The sequence below is a fragment of the Vanellus vanellus genome (genome assembly GCF_965231255.1).
Source record: "Vanellus vanellus genome assembly, chromosome: Z".
Taxonomy (NCBI): Eukaryota; Metazoa; Chordata; class Aves; order Charadriiformes; family Charadriidae; genus Vanellus; species Vanellus vanellus.
This window is the reverse complement of record NC_138908.1, coordinates 33,722,544-33,739,780: the sequence shown is the minus strand read 5'-3', so window position 1 is coordinate 33,739,780 and position 17,237 is coordinate 33,722,544. Positions and strand designations below refer to the sequence as shown.

The following is a 17,237-nucleotide window of genomic DNA, read 5'->3' as shown; positions in this document are numbered from 1 at the left end:
TTCAGGGGGAGCCTGGATGAAACAGGGCTGGGACCTTCCCAGGCCTTTTTGGAAAGACAGGAGGAGGAAACAGGAGGAATAACAACTTTTTCTCTCAAATAAATCTGCACGCCTTTAACATCAGCTTTACTTCAAGTCAGGCATTTGCCAGCAAAGCCCATCAGAGCAAAACGCAGCAATGATTAAAAACAAGGAAGGGTGGAGAGGCATTCTAGTGTGCTGAAGCTAGGGCCAGAACAAATGTTTTCAGTAGGGGTACAGCATCCGCCGGGGAGCCACACTGGGGCTAATAACCACCCTCCGCAGCACTGTGCTGGCCCTGTTCTTTTAAATGTCTTCACTCCAAGCCGCCTTCTCCTCCTGTTTCCAAAACAGAGGACACCATCCCCTCAACCATAACCATCAACTGTGGCTAAGAAGAGCGCACCCTATTTCTAATTCAACAGCCCCTCAGCAGTGGCTCTCACCTCGCAGCGTGGCAGGGACATCAGAAAGGCAGAAGCACTCAGATGCCCCTGACACCAGCCAGGACTGCGGGGGAGCAGACTTCCCTCTGCAAAAGGTCCTGCCCTGAGGGAACGAATCCCTGCCCTACAACCCTTCAGAGGAGTGGATGCTCAGCCAGTGACACTCTTCCACATTTCAGAGCCAACTAGAAATGATGGGTGGCACAGGCTGAATTTTGTTTTAGGGAGCTGAAAAGCCATGCTTGAACAGCCTGTCTCTGAAAGGAGTAGCCCCACCGGAGAAAGCGAAGAAATCCCGGCAGCAGTGGGACGTGATGAGTCAGTTCCTGCTACAAATGACCGACCACACAGACAGGCTGGAAACAGCTCTGCTGCAGCTTTACTGCAGTTCTGAACCAGCTACTTCGGGGCCAGGAGACAGCAAGCACAAAATCACATCAAGAGACGATTTACCTTGCCAGTTACCTCCAGCTCCGGGCTTTTCCAAGATACAACTGTAGGAAGGGGAGAAAAATAATAAAAAATAAAGATAATGCCCTTTCCTAGCAGATGACTCACTGTGCTATTTTACTCCGAATGGTTTAAGCAGCTTTGAAGTCCTACGTATGGATTCTCTTCAAAGACACGCTTTGAAGTAGATCCCTCTTTGAGGACTGACACAGCTGCACTTTGCTGCAACTCAATTCAGTGGGTGTCTCAGGAGCACAGCATCAGCCAGGACACATGAAGGGAGGATGGTTTCTACAACCCAAAGTACCCACCAAGAATCCATTGAAAAGTACCTCAGTCTTGTCATGTCACACAGAGAGGAGCAAAGTAGAAAATAAACAAACAAGACCTGTAATCTCCAATTGGTTATCAATAAAATGCATATGCAAAGCCAATTTAAGGGGCTGAAATGCATGATGCTGCTTAAAAGCAACCTCTTGCTCTCTGTAATCATCTGCCTTTTTCTTTGACTAAAAGAATTCCCACCGATGGTAAGTAGGGAGCTAACAGCTAAAGTGTTCAGAAAATGCCATTTCTGGTAGGCTTGCATTACAGAAAATGCAAATGTTATCATTATGGGATCACAGCATTAGGACAAAAAGTCCCGCCACACACAGCGCCCTTCCGAGAGACAGCGTGTCCTTTATTACACAGACATGCTGGCCTGTTGCCACCTGAAGTACAAATGTTTTGCTAAAAATAATTCAGGTTAGATTCCCTTGCGACCTCAGGCTCCTGACATTGCTGTGGTGGGGGTTAGAGATGGCAAAGGGAATCTCACCACATTAATGACCCCATGCCTAGAAAGTGAAAACCTGGCCCTTGCCACAGGGGGTGTCCAAGGACTGCCTCCACAACGGATAATGCTGACAGAAGCACTGATATGGAGACCGGTCTCTTGGATACATCAGGATAGTCCCATGCTCAGGATCTGGCCCACCTACCCCCAGACATGATCAAAAACTGGACCCAAAGAATGCATTGCACGCCCATAACCTGGCTCAGACAACACTCAGGCCCCAAGTGTTTTGGGAGCCCTCGGGCTCTCTCCCTTGAGCCCACCGACCCCCCACGTGCCATGGGTACCAAGAGCCATCCCCACACTCAGCACCAGCATGATGTTTCCCCACACGGCTCCTGCAAGGTCCTCCGGGACAGGAGCAAAACTGGGAAGCCAGCAGAGTACTTCCGCCCTCCTCAGGCTCGGTTCAACTGTTTGGAAACTGGCCCTGGGCACGCACACTAATGGGGCAGATAGTCCAGCTGGTCCTCCCGGGCAAGGAGCAAAACAGCTGCATAAGAATACAAGTGTTTAAGCCTCTTGGTTAGGGCTCCCTTGCAGACCTGCAGAAGAAGCATTTCAGCACTGGCAGTAGTATTGCACAGGAGCTTTACATTGCAATCATGCAGCGAAATGAACTGCCTGTCCTCAAAAAGAAAAGTTAGTAATAATAAAAGACAGACTTCTGCAATAAAGGAAAAACAACCACCAATCAACCCACAGCTCACCCAGCTGTGCTAGCACGGAGTCTGCACGCTACGTGCCCTGTTCTTCACCGGTGCTTCCGCATCACATCCGAAGCTATACATGCTTCTGCGACGCCCTGCCAGCCACCAGGCTCTGCCTCTCTCTATCCCAACAGACAGACGGAAGAAGAAGAGAGTTAACCTGCAATAACGTGGAAGGGGGGCTTGACTGGCAGCTAGTCGCAGCTACTGGATGAGTGGCAGGCTGCACTTCGGGACCAACTCAGAGCTGGCAGAGGCGCCTCGGTTTCAGTGAATGAAGGCTTCCTGACCTAAATGGCTTTGACTTTAATGGAGATATGCCAACAGATGCCAGCTTAGAAGCTGAGCTGCTGACAGCACTATACTGAGGCGCTTTGTGCAGTGAACTGATCAGCTGCTCCACATTTTTTTTTTTTTTCGTTTTCTTTTCTGTCTCTGTCAGCTCCTGGATTTTTGTTTTGTTTGTTTTATTTTCAGAAGAGGCTGGGAACTGAAGAGGCGAAAAGTCAGCAGCCCTTTTTTCCCTAAAACAACAGTTTATTTAGGAACTAGAAGCAGTTTTACAAACTCTCACTAAATCAGTGTTGCAAGCACCTCATAAGCCAGAACAAAGGCAAACTGTATTTCCATATTTCCAGAGCCTTGAAAAAGTGATGCCACCTTCCCGCAGGGAATAGCAAGGTGATCAGCATGGCTTAACATTTTTGAAGTTAGTAAGCAGTGCGATAAAGGGTCAAATCCTCAGCTGCCACAATGCTACTGGTTTCAGAAATTTACCCCTGCAGACCATGCCACTTATCTTTTCTTGGATTTAACATATCTGTGCTAGCATATTGTGCTTACTAGTGGCTCAACAACTGACAGACACAGTAGCCCATATGCAGGCAAATGAGCTCCAGCGTGTGTTTGCCTGCTCAACGGCTGCAGATGCATTCGCTTTTCTAGGACAACAACCAGTGGCATTCTTTTGAATAACTTTTCTTATCCTGGGCATATGGATGGCAGCAAACATGAAGTGCCACCTTCTGACAGCCATAGTTCTCCTAGGTCCCAGAGTTTGCAATGAGCTGAGGCATGTCCGAAGGCCAAAAACTATCTGCTTAGAAACACATGGCTCTTGGCAGATTTCATGCTACGCAAAAAAATTCAACCAGGTCACAAGGTGAGTCTTCAAAGGGGAAAAAAGTTCTACCAGACTGCTGTTGGACAGACTAATACAATGAATAAAGGTTATGTATTAGATACATAAGTAAAATAATACATAATACAAAGCTACCTTGGACAAAAATACTGGAGTGTGAACAGAAAAACAGAAGCATAACTGACATGCAGGATGCTGATAAACTGGGAGGAGACTTACAGAACCAACTTGGAGAAAGGGATCAAAATCAGGTTTATCTGTAAACAAAGTCTGCTGTTTCAAAAAAGGAATAAGCAGAATGCCAACTAAGAAACTGCTGGAAATGACCCACACGCAGAAGAAAGAAAACTATGGGAACTACTACTATGAGAGGCCCAAACCATTAAGGAGAACATGGCAGCCTCTGGGAACTGCAGTCTACATTCTTGTGCATTTATTCTGAGAACCACCAGACTGCTTTAGGGAGTTTGTTTTCTTCCCCCCTTGAATTACAAAAGAATACATATGTGACTAAATTTGTGCTTGCATCTCTAGGAAAAAGAAAAAATAACAGGACTTTCAGAATTTGCTGAGCACAAGCAATTCTTTGATAATGATGGCAGGTGGCAAATATTTAGCATTTTTGAGGATTAGGAACTGCAATACAGATATTTTTCATTTCTCTCCGGATTTAGAAAAATCCTGGGCGATGTCCTACCAACAGAGACCACACCTTCCAAGACAACTCAGAAAAAGAAACACCAGAAGTTTTTTGTGGGTTTGTTTTTTTTTTTAATTTCTTGTTCTTACTGTAGCATACAAGGCAAGAGGGAACGAGAAGTCTGCCATAAAGAATGCAGAAAAAAAGAAAGATTAAAAGAAATTCTGTCTTTAAAGTCTGAAAGTAGAAAAGAAAGATGGGGATCACCACCAAGAGAACTTCCTACTTTAGTTTTAGATGCACTGATGCTCTGTCACTCAATTTATACGTAGCAAAGTCACTTTTCCCTCAGATATATCCAACTGCTTTGAAAATACATCCCCTTCCTCCCACTTTGATTTGGTGTAAGTGATTACACCTAGCTCAGGCAATGCAAACTCAGGCTTGACATCTGGGTAGTACCTTGCAAACAGTCTTCCTTATTGCTTCTGCGAGTCAGGCTAAACTCCCATATACCAAGGCTGAGCTTTGCTCTGTCTCAACACAGCCCACCAGCAGGAGTGCAGTACCTGGGGCGCAGGTGCAATGGTGGGGACTGCACGCCTCTGCAGGGATAACAAAGGCAAGGGGACCAAACACAGCCCAAATGCAGTATCTTTATTGCCACTGCCAAACTTCATTACATTGCAACCTGTGGCTCAGCACGTTTCCTGAGGACGCCATGGTGCCCTAATACACAGCAAGACTGCCCCTCAGCTCTGAAACCTCACACACTCTCCCTCCTCCCCCAGTTCTCCCACTTCCACACCTGGGGAAACTTAAGGCTACTTGAGCTGCAGAAATTTGTTTTTCCCCTAGATGATGATCATTACATACCTAGGAAAGAGATTAAACCCCCCAAAAGACACCAAGAGCTAGAACTATTCCCAAAGGAAGGCAAGCTGCACACCCTTCTCCCCAAGCATCCCTCCTCCACTGGCCAGACACAAAAGGCACCTAAGCTGCGCTAGGACTTGCAAAAGCAAGCCAACTTGCCCTGCATGAAAACCCAGGGGCCAGCTGACGTCCCTCTGCTCTAAGGAAGCGCAGCGGGTGGCTGTCTGAGCAGGCACGTCACACGGCTCTTGCCAGGACTTACTGTGTTTAACCACGGCCAGCAGCTGACAGGGAAGACAGCAGGGACGAAACATCCAGACACCCAGGAGCCCACAGGAACTTGCAGCCCGCGAGCCTCTCATAATTTTTTTTCCTCCTTTTTTTTTTTTTTTTTCAATTCTGAAGGCATGTGACTGGCCTTCACATACCAGAGCTGACCCCTCCCAGAGCCAGTGATTTCCTAAGAGCAGAGAAGGATGTTACCCTCCCGCTTATTCATTACAAGACTATGTTTCCTTGCTGTTACACATTAAAACCTCACGCCATCTAGGGTCTGCATGCCAGTTACACTCAGGATCCCTCCAGAGAGATACAGAAAGTGCTGTGATGCTCCCCTACCTGCTCTCCGGAGGGCATGGCTAAGGGGAGCACCTGCTCCTCCTCTCCTAATTGGCACAAGGCTTTCAATTTCCAGGTGTAAACCATTAACTCTTTGCTCTCACATCCACCCTCCCCTTCGGTACCGGACCGTGAAGAACTGCCAGTATTTCACACTCTGTTCCCCCATAAATTAGCACTGGTACTTGGAAGTGTACTTTCTCCCCACGCGCTTTCCCACACGTTTTTTATGTCACCAAAATACCACGGCACAGGGAGCTGCTCAGGTTTTGGGTTCAGTTTGTGTTCACTTGGGTTGGCAGTGTGGTTTCTGGAAAAGGGGGCTTATGCTTCTTCTTGTGCCGCACTGCAATGTTGCATTGCTCTCCTCCCAAGCCCCTCTGCATCCCAAATTCCCCCACTTTGCTTTGCACTTGCTGCTATTCACGTGCTGGGACCCCACACCTGCCTCCATCCCCTTAGGCTGGGGTCCTCCAGCTGCTCTCCTGCCTGCACCCACCTTCCAGTGACTTCACATCACAGGGTGGGCAGAGGGATCTGCGGGAATCCCTGGCTTCAGGGAGAGCCGGCAGCTCTGCAGAGGGCACAGAGACCTCCGGTGGCTCCGCGATATATCGCAGGCAAGCTGCTGCCTGCGAACTGCTGCCGGTGGCAGCGGGATGCAGGGCCAGGGACGGCTGCCTGGGTCCGGCAGGGTGGTGGGCTTGCCTTCCCCCACCTCGCTCCCCAGGAGAGCTGGACCACTTCATCGGGTGCCCCTTTGATGCTCTGCAGCGCCAGGAAGGTGCTACGCCTGGGAAACTGCAGCCCCAATGCAATCGCAAGTTCGTAGCACCATAGGAAACAAGGACGTATAGCAGAAGGCACAATGCTGCCACAGTGGCTACAGCACACATATCTTACATGTGGACTTTTGGTTGAAGAAACAAGCCTGGGATTGGTTCAGGCAACACAACCACACATGCAAACTCTTAGAAATAGTTCCCATGGCTTAAGCAGCTATTTCTGGTTTACCTGTGACAGTGACACACCATCTTGACCCCTCTACAAATAAACCCCATGCAGCCCCCAGCATGCAGACAGTGATCCTCGCTGTAACACCGTGATTCATCACTGGCTCCAACAATACAGCACATACAATCTGTCAGTCACTTGTACCCTGGTGCAATACAACATGATATTAGAATATCATGGCGGGGGGGTGGTTAATAAGGCTATTGTCCGGAGGATTACCCTGTGTGGCTCATCCATGGCTGGCTGTATTGCTGCAGCTACACTCTTTATCAGTACCTGTCTTAACAGAGCATGCCCTTGGGGCTCATCCCTAACAGAGCCCTGCAGGGTATGACAGCAGAGCTTCCTAACAGACCCACTGTTGGGGACACTTCTTTCTTCTTTTTTTATTTAGGGGGAAAAAAGAAGAATTTTAAAATCCTCTGTTGGTTTATCACTATGGCTGCAAATTTAAACTAAAATTAACTTAATTCCTAATGAAATCCACACTATCCTGGTTTGAGGTAAAACAGGACCAATTTTGTTCAGTAACTTCGCTTCTTAGCTGGTCCTCTTCTAACTACTGAAATTAACTGCATATTGTGCAGACAGCGTTCACTCTCGCAGAGTGATAAGACCAATTGTTTATAGCTGATGCCCAGGCATGGTATGCAGAGAGGCTCTTGCTTATGCTTATTGCTATAACCCCCAAGGCCAACCAACTTTGTTATTTGCCCTGTTGGAGGGTTGGAAGTGGAAAAGCATAGTGGGGTCCCACCTGCGGGGAGGAGAGGACAGGACAGGTGACCCAAAACTGACCAACAGAGTATTCCATCCCATCTGCCTCATGCTCAGTATAAAAGCTGAGGGATCAAAGGGTCAGCTCTCTCTTCCTTCAATGGCCGATGTCTGAGGAGGACTCTGTCTGCCTGTAATCCCGATCCTGAATGCAGATCCAGAATCCAGTTCCCGTCCGTCACTGAGTCCAGCCTGGGACTGCCCCAGTGCCAGCCAGTGTCATGATTGTCATCTCGGGAGCTTGATACAGTTTTGTATATATTTTATTATTTCTTTTTATTTTATTATTAATATTTCATTAAAGTAGTTTAGTTCCTTCTAAACTCATAAGTCACTTTTTCCTCCTCTGCCTCTCTCTTTGAAGAGAGGTGGGGGGGAGCATCTGTCAGTCCTATCTGGGGTCCCCCAGGTCCTCAGTAGCGGATTTGGCCTAACCCACGACAGGCAGGCACCTAAGGTGTCTTCAAGCATTACCTAAACACACCTTGTCTTCATGATAACTTCTGTCTCGATGAGCCGATGTGGGCCGTACTTGACAGTACTTTTTAGATACCAGATGCTGCAACTACGTACTAACAGAATCAGGGTCTGTATGTGCTGCTTGTCCTCCACTGCCGTCTTACAACAATTTCTGTGTTCAGTACAGGTAAGGAGCTGCAAGTGTCAAGACTGACCTCAGTTTCTGGTTCCGTACTGGTTGTAGCAGATTAGCAGTCACTTATTGCCTATTGGCCCCAAGCAGCTCAGGGCTGTACAAGATTTAAACACCATTTTTCCGGGATTGATGGAAAAACGTTCTAAACTGCTAAGTCCTTCTGCCTGTTCTTTTAAGGGCAAACCGTACCTTAATCCATATAGTTAGAAAAACTACTTCTGGTCAAAGGACTTCTTTCAGGCTAGCACAAAAGGAATAAAACAGATAAAAGACCTCCCACCACTGACTCCCAGGAAAGCTCAGACTAGACTAGTCCCATCTAAGGGAACAGTCTAAGGAGACTCTTAGATAATGTCCTGTTGCTGGAGGATGGAGACTCAAGGCATCTTTGTCACTTACAAGGTTCCTCACCCTCCCGCAGATTACTGCTTTTGGCTGGACCCCCCCTCTTTGCCTGTTGCTGCCTTTCACCCTCCCCATCCTCTTTGACAACACAGGATGAGGAAAGTTTGGTCACAGCATGAGTTTCTACAATTACACAGTATTTTCTAACTACTTATCCTAGTTTTTGCTTTTCACATGACTCTCCTCTTAATAGGTTTTCTTATCTCTCCCTTTACCTAAATGGAAATTATTAACATTTTTGCAACGCTCCCTCCTCTCTCAATCAGTAACTAGTGCACAAATGAAACAAGCAGCTAACAGTCTCTAATCCCATAAACGTGGTGGGAGCAAAACCTCGTCCCAGCTAAAGCAACCTGCAAAACTCCCACTGACTTCAAGAGAGGAAAAGCTATGCCCAGAGACACACCTTTGACATCCAAATCACAAACTGCATTTGGACGACTTGTCCATATGCACAGGATGTTATCGTTCCTAAAATTGCTGCTAACAAATTCAGGTACAAATTCAGGTACAACTCCACAAGGTTCATCTGTAGCTGGTACCTAACTCCTCCAGGGACAGGTCCCAGAGATGCAACAATACCAGCCAGCCTTTTATCAACACAAGTATCCCCTACAAAACCTTTGTAAATTAAATTTGCACCTTTCTAATGAAAGTCAGGTGTGGATAGCTCACTTCTCTCCTGCAGCTCACTTTGTTACACTGGAAATTCTTCAGTGTAGGAAAATGTGCAGTGTTGAAAGAGGCAAAACTACACTCTGAGACAGTCCTCTCAAGTAAACATACATTGGGGAAAAATCAGCAGGCACACAGAAAGCTCACCCACTGCTTTTACCTTGCCATATGAGGGACTTCCGTGACGTCTCCTCTGAAGAGTGTTTCACTAATATCCCTTAATCCATTGGTGATGCCTTCACCGCAGCGCTTCACCTCCCCATCAGGGGGAAGCTGCAGGACATCTGGCTGCCCAGAGGCTGATGTCCGATCTAAAAACTGGCCGCCCTCCTTCATGCGCTGCTGGATCATGGGAGTGAGTGGCATCTCAAAGCTGAAGTAGCTGTCGGGCTCCGAGTACAACGTTTCTAGTGACTCTGCGCTGTAGTATAAAGATGCATTGTCTAGGATGTTTTCGAACTGTGAGCTGTACAGATCAGTGGAGATGTCAGAGTGCCTCTGCCCAAGGACATCTTCATATCCTCCTGTGGCTGCTTCACCCTCCTCCATCATCCTGGAAATTAATCAGAAACAGCTCGTTTCAGCTCACAGGCAAGGTTTAGACCTCTGGGTGAACCTCCTCTCTTTCTACCTTTGCGAACAGAAAGGTCAATGTGGCTTTGTGCAAGAGGGGACACTAGGGGTAAAATGCTAGTTTGTCCTTGTACCACCTCTGTTCATGATTGGCAACACATTCCCCTCTGGGGACATGAAACAATCTTCTGGGTAAAAGAGGGGGGCAGGGGGAAAGCCTAATATTGCCTAAGAGAGAGCATCAGCTGCTTATGTGCAAAGGAGAAGGGCGGCAACAAATGCATAAGGTCTCCACTAGCACCACTGCCATGCCAGAAGCTGCACAGGTCAGAGATATGCACCCAGATGGGGCCTCTGCACCTAGAGGACAGTTTGCTGGCTCTGCAGCCCTAGGGCTGGGGTCTTCAGCAAAAGGCTGGAGGAAATCCCTCCAAAATGCAAAGGGAAGCAAATGCAATTAAAAACCCGCATTTGAAGGGGTAAAATGTGGCCTGCTTGCGGATGGACATGGGAAGGTCCAGCATCCCTCCTGCGGAGAGTTTTTTCCTCTGCTGCACGAAATACTCCCAGGCTTCCCATAGCATGTGCCGGGTACCAGGGCTGCCCACCTGGGCAATCCCACATGCTAGCCAAAGCAAAACCCCGCAGATCCCGAGGTGTAGAGTCAGGAGCACCTTCATTGCTGAGATCCTTTTGTTTCAGCAGCAAACAGCCCGCCAGGTGAGAGCGGGCACGGTTTGCTCAGTGTGCACCAGTAGGACACTTTGCTCTGTTACAGATACGCATCAGGAAAGAAAAGTGAGCAAATAAAGATGCTCCTGTAAAAAGCAGCACACAATTTTTGCAATATACATAGCTAAAAATATATAAACACAGATATATATAGAGAGAAAGTTCATCACAGCACTTACCCTCTCTAACATACAAGGCCCTGGATAAAACATCTTTATTATCTGAACTCTCAGAGGTGATCTCACTTTTCTTGCACGAACTCTGCCCGAAACCAGAAAATCTGGCCAGGCACATCTGGCCAGGCCTGCATGCTGCCTATATGTAATTACATGCCCTGTCTGGATCCCAACTACACCTGCTACAGATGCTTCGTCGTACAGCCATTACTCTGCAAACAGCAAGAGACATCTTTACATTTCCAAATCTGAGATCGACTTCAAACTTCAGCAAGGTGGTGTGGACGGGGTTCACTCCCAACTTCATGCAATAGCTACCACCAGGCATGAACTGCTGCCATTGCCACCGTGCTTGCAGGCAGCAGATGAACATTCGTTGTTTGTTATTAGCTCCCAAAGGGGTAGGCACAAGCCACATGCTTGGGACAAGAGAAACCCCACCTGCCCCCTGCATCCCCTCAAGCGCCATCTCACCTGCCCTGGCCTCTTGCTAGCACAGCTGTCTCCTCCTTGCTGCGGTTCTCATCCTTCAAAAAAACTTCATCCTCCCCGCTTTCATCAAGCAGTGCCAGAGGACTAGCTACAGAGGCAGTGGGTCCCAGCCTCGGGTCCTCACAGACCTCACTCCAAGTGCTGTCTGGTGAGGAGACCAAGCCTGGGGAGACCATCGGTGGCACAGGGTGGCTGGATGTTTTGGGGAACGTCTTCCTCTCCACGGACACAGTCTCCAGCAGCGAGTGCTTCTTTCTTCTCTGCTCCTCGGCTTTTTGCAGCCATAAAATCTCCACCCCTTGAAATTCTACATGTTTGCTCACAGCTGCCTCTTTAGAGAGCCTCCTCTCAGGACCCATTTGCATTTTGCCTTGACTGTACGCTGAAAACTCCTCAAAATGCGCCCACCCCTCCACTCTGCTGGCTGTTTCCAGGTTTGTCACAGATGGTCTATGACAGCTTGTCTCCTGCGCTGCGTGGACCTCCTCAGCTTTATTACTGATGACTTGCAAGGACTCGGACTGCTTTTCTCCAGTCCATATTGCAGCCAGATCTTTCTCTACGATCAAATGCATTTTTTCCTCAGCTGTTCGTTCAGATGGAAGAGGCATGTCTGAGGGTTTTTCTTGGCCTGCTGGAACTGGTTCTCTGGCTGCCTGAACATTTTGGCTGCCAGTAACGCTCTTTTTTTCCATTTGCGTCTCTGAATCAAGAGAAGTATTTGCTCTCTCTTGCACCTTTGTTGCTTCCAGACGTCGAGAGATTTTCATAATCTCTGGCAGGTTACCTGCAGGTTGCAAACCTTCTTCTGGGGTGTGCAGCTGCGCTGCCCCAGTGTCAGGTCTCGAATTGTCTGCAGGAGCCACACGCTGAGGAAGGGGCCTGCCAGGCACCCGGTGGTGACCGTCCCGTCTTTCTGGACTGCATGTCACAGGCTCTGCCTGGCGCAGCGATGAAGCCCTCAGCACATCTCCGCTTGGCTCTACAGTGCCATACTCTGGAAACTCATTGATGATGGTATGAGGGAGCAAAGTGTTGCTTCCCTGGCCACTACCTGAAAAGAAAAAAAAAAAAAAAAGAGAGTGTAGGTTTAACTACCACGTGCGTAAGCAAAAAGCCTGACCTCCCTTCCCAGCCCTCTCCTAACAGAGTAACTACACTCTCCCCTGCAGGGAAAATACCGTTCGGTTTAACTCACTTCTGCACGGTCTCACACTGCAGTTATCCAGAGCTGGTCCTTTTACACAGGAGTTTTTGGGCAGCCCTACTTTGGGAGCGTGCACTGCAGAGGAAGGAATGCCAGAAATGTCTGCTACACTTCAGAAAGGGTCCCAGTGGCCCATGAACAGTCTGAGGCCACAGGCCAGGCACAAAGGCTGAAGAAAGCAGATATTTACAGGTCTGACATCCATCCACAGCATGTGCCATACATACTGGTTTTATCTGAAAAAAAAAAAAGTTTTTAGGTCATTTTCGCTTGTAAAGATGAAACACTGGGAAGATAATCAGCTGCACCCTGTATATTCCACAGCCTTGACAAAACCAATTAGCCAAATTACAAAGCAATTAATGAGCAATTCAACTTTCTGCCAGTGCTACTTTCTTCCTTTAACAACTCAGGTAACTGCAGGTCATGTTGCAGCGATGTACGCATAACCAAGCAGTTCACATTTTCTGCAGCAGCAAATTCACAGCTGCACAAAAAGCTTGCTAGCCCTCCCCTCCTCATTCTGCTTTTCAAACTGATGTAAATAAAGCAGGAGCAAGAACGGATGGTCCCATTTTCCAAGTGCCAAGCACCCAGTGGCTCCCATTGTTGTGGGGTAACAGAGAACTAGCTGTCCTCAGAGAGACCTCAAGGATGACACAATGATGGATACTTGGCCACCTTATATTACAGCCCAGGGAGTAACTGAGCTTTTATAAAAAAAAAGAAACAAAAACAACAAAAAACCAACAAACCCACCAACAGCTGCATTTGCTGCACCCTTCCGGAAGAAATCGGCCAGTAGCATAAAAGTGCTTTAAAACAAACAATGGGGGGGGTCAGATCCAAAAAATGTCAGAGGTGACAGGTGACAGCTCTGAAACCAGACACCAACTTGCACTTGGATGCTTTGCCCCACTCTAGGTGCATCTCTAGGTGTTGCACTGCAAACCGATCCCCATCTCTGCTCCGAGCAGGCTGGCCACAAGCCATTTCTGGGAAGGAAGCCATGTAGCTGTGGTTAATAATAGGCTGAGTTCAAGGTGAAAGGGAGGATAATTTAATGTGAGCTCAGCACCAGGCTAATGTGGCTATCTGTCTGCCAGTGGTGTGTAAAGATGAGCAGCAGCTCGCACCTGCCAGCTCACTATCCGGTATATCTAGCCTCAAGGTAAATACCACACACTGTGTGGGGTGCAGGATCAAAGTGACAGACTCAGACCATGCCAAACCACAGTCTCTTCCCCAGTAGGTTCTTCAGATACCTCTGTGCTGTTGTTTAATCATTCCATAATAAAGCTTCAGTGGGTCAGGTTTCACCTAGATGACTTGGTTGCTGTTGAGGACAGCAACTGGACAAAGCAGGGACATTTTCTCTGCTACAAGGTCCGAGGGAGCTGTGAGAAGCATGGATGCCCTGTCCACTTCTGCATCACCAGCCAGCCTTCATGGCAGGGTTTCCAACACACAGCTGGGGGTACACTGGAAAAGTCTGAAGAAGAGAGCGAGGTCCCTCTCCCCACATGAGCATTTCCAGGGACAGTGCTTTTTCTAAGTGCCCAAAGCCCCAGACAAACAGCCCCCTTTGCACACAATTCAGCCATGCAGTGCTTGGGTGCATCCAAAGCCCACCCCATGGCACCGGCGCCAGGTTGCCATTGGGACACACTTCCACCAGGATGGATGAGAACGATGCTGTGTGGCTGCAACGCCCCTACACCTGCACCGGCACCAGCCCAGGCCAGCAGAAGGCCCCAGCTCCCCACTCCGCAGCCTGGTCCACTCTAACACAGCGGTGTTAGTGCTCGCTGGTCTCTCAGCACACATCCAGATACGGGATTTTTCAAGAGAGAAGAAATGACGATAGGGAGCCTCTCACTATAGCTCCTAATGTAAATCCTTCTTGGTGGACACAGCTCCCCCTGCAGCAACCCTCAGCTTGCAGGCCTGCAGGTGAAAGGTGCCCCAGTCGGGATGGCCTCATGCCCCCAGCACCGCAGGGCTGTGCTTGGCGGTGGTGCTGCTCGGGCCGTGCACTCTGGCCGCATCCTGAAGGAAAGCAGTGCATAGTGCCCCAGGAGCCAGGGCCCCCTGCACCTCCCTCCAACCCACCCACCCCACCTCCGTGGAAGGAAGCCCAGAGCATCATCCCCCGGTCCCCCATGAGGCTGGGACACAACCAACACGCACTGGAGGCCAAGCCCTGACAAGGCACCGCACATGGACCCTGCCAAGGGGCCAGACTCATCTCTGCTAATTGCTGTCTTAGCTTCTGAACCGAAATGAGGGAAACAGAGGTGGCCTTGTTTCTGGCGGTGAATAGTAAATGCACTTCTGCGTGTCCCCATCTGCCACCGACGGCTGCTGCTGACGGCAGAAAGCAATCCCGATCAAGTCTCTGATTTACTTCTCCTCCTGAACTTCATTTCAAGCAAACTTTACCCTCTGGCAAGCCTGGGAGTCTCTAGAAGAGGTACACGTACAGAGCACATACACACATATATGGGAACAGCGAGACGTGCAGGAGGAGGGACCGTGCACACAGGTATTCCTCTCTGCCACACGACAACCGTGTTTCACCTGGGCAAGAGAGACATTTAAAGCCTTTTCTACAGTGAGGCACCAGCAGCCCTGCTCTGGAAGGACTGCTGCTGCCACTGCCGTGTGAGAGCACAAGTCAGTGGGATTCTCACTTTCACAGCATCCTACAGGAACATTGCCTAATTGACTGCCTGATTAAAAAGAAATCACATATGGCATCAAAGCAGCAGTCTGTCCCTGTTACGTTAGGTACCACTGTGCGTATGACTACAGAGTTCTCCACTCCTTTCAGTAAACCACCACCAGTTGCCCCCTGCCCCTAAAAGGAGCAAAGCCTTTGCTTTTGCTCAGAGAGCTATTTCAGGTACCAGAGTTTATAGGAGCTTGAGCTCTTTAAGGAAAACTCCTCCCTTATTCCCATCCACCACCACAGCATCATGTCTTGCTGCAGCTACTGCCATATCCTGTCCAACCCCATCCCCCAATATGACTGCATTACAAACAAGGCTAGAAAGGCAACAACAAAATTTAAGGACCGCACTGAAGATGAGCAGGGAAAAAAAATACCCATCACCAAACAAACAAAGAGAGGACACACACTCTCAGGTAACACCAATTTCTACTTTGCATTCAAGGTGGCTTCTTTCAATAAAGGAAAAAAAAAAAAGAAAGAGATAATTAAATGGAGAGATAAAAAGCTAAAAGAGAAAGGGGGTGAGTGGCTAGAAAATTGAGACCGGGCAAATATAACCTAACAGCAGTTGGCAGCTTTTCTGATGACTAGACGTTGAAAGAATTCATGACTTAAATCAGGCATAGATATGATATTTCATAGATAAATAACCATTCCATGTCAAGCAAGCTTGTCTACAGCATAATAAAAGGAAATACTAAGAAGCAAAACACAAATTACAAGCATAGACAGACATTTTGTTTACAGGTACATTTTACAAAAGAATGGTGTGAGTGTCTCTCTCTATACAGTATATATATATATATATATTAGCTAGCTCGAGAAATTAGATATATTTGCTTCAACAGTCTCCTTACTCACAGAGGTTACTGTAGCTCCAGCAGTTACCCATTGGTCAAAGAAATAAAATGCACAGATCATCAGTTTATCTATAGCGATACCAGCTAATTCAATTGCTGCTGTTCTAGTCAACTGGAATCAAAATAGTTTCAAATTTCCTGGCAGCTGCTGCCCTGCACTGCACACAATGATGTAAATGGATGCTTTCTGAGTATTATGAAACTGATGGGGGAACTGCAGTCTCATTCAGTCTATCGCAGGAGCTAAGAAGTCCACCTTGGCAGCTTGCAGGGGGGGAAAAAATTTTCCTCCAGCAAGGCTGCCTGACAGTATGCCAGGGAGACGTCTGTGCTTAGCTGTCCTTTATTATAACCGCATCCATAAGGGAAGAAACGGGGAGAATGGCGATGCTGAGAGTCATGTGCTGGTTTTAGAGCGTGGGGCGCCTGACGGCATTTCGGCATTACTGAGCTGGAAGGTTTCACAAAGCAGCCCAGTCATCTTGCATTTTATTTCTCCACATCTCCTTGCGCCGATCACAAGCAGCACGTGGGTGAGCCTGCATGCAGCATCACACCAGTTGTGCTTTCTTGGTACCATCATTTCTTGCCATTATTTGTAAAAGGCAGATTAGGGCCAGTAAAAACAATGCATGCATGAAGTGGAAACGAATCTCTAGGTGACAGAGCTTAACAAACACATCGCAGGATTTATGGCATTTTATAATTATTGCAGCCTGCCAGGGAGGGGGGGGTCACACGTGTCTTCTTGTCCTGCACACCCTCGAGTTATGACTTCTGTGGTAACTAAAACTATTCTGATTTATAAAGCAGTGCCTGTGCACGCTGAGACGGAGCAGGCTCCCCCTATGAGAGGGGAGGGATGCTGCAAAATCACTGGCAGCCTTGCACAGCAGCCCTTTTTCCAAATGATGTCATTCTCCGTGCCGCGATAGGTCCTGCCTGGCCAGTGGAGGTCCTTCATTAGCCAAATCTGAGGGATTAGCATAATGCCAGCACGGTGCTTTTGTAGCTGGACTGCAAACGTCCACGCTGGACTGGGCGTGGAGTTTTCCACAGCTTGCAGGCACTCCGGGCTTTTGGGCAGTTTGCTTGCTGGGGGAAGCGGAGCCAGGCCTTCATCCCTGTGAAGTTACACCGGCATTATGTAAAAACAAATTGGTGGAAACAGGGTAGCTGAGTGAAGGCAGGGGAGCA

At 48.3% G+C, this 17,237-nt stretch overlaps 1 protein-coding gene across 2 annotated transcripts in view; it reads right to left on the bottom strand.

Moving 5' to 3' along the window:
* The window catches only part of PSD3 (pleckstrin and Sec7 domain containing 3), a gene marked incomplete at its 5' end in the record, with an annotated part of 102,618 nt that overhangs the window by 64,676 nt on the left and 20,705 nt on the right, over positions 1–17,237 (bottom strand). For both annotated transcript variants that reach the window (XM_082497562.1, XM_082497561.1), the window contains 2 exons: positions 9,427–9,819; positions 11,222–12,289. In XM_082497562.1, the coding sequence (XP_082353688.1) occupies positions 9,427–9,819; positions 11,222–12,289 (1,461 nt within the window). The remainder of the gene's footprint in view (positions 1–9,426; positions 9,820–11,221; positions 12,290–17,237) is intronic.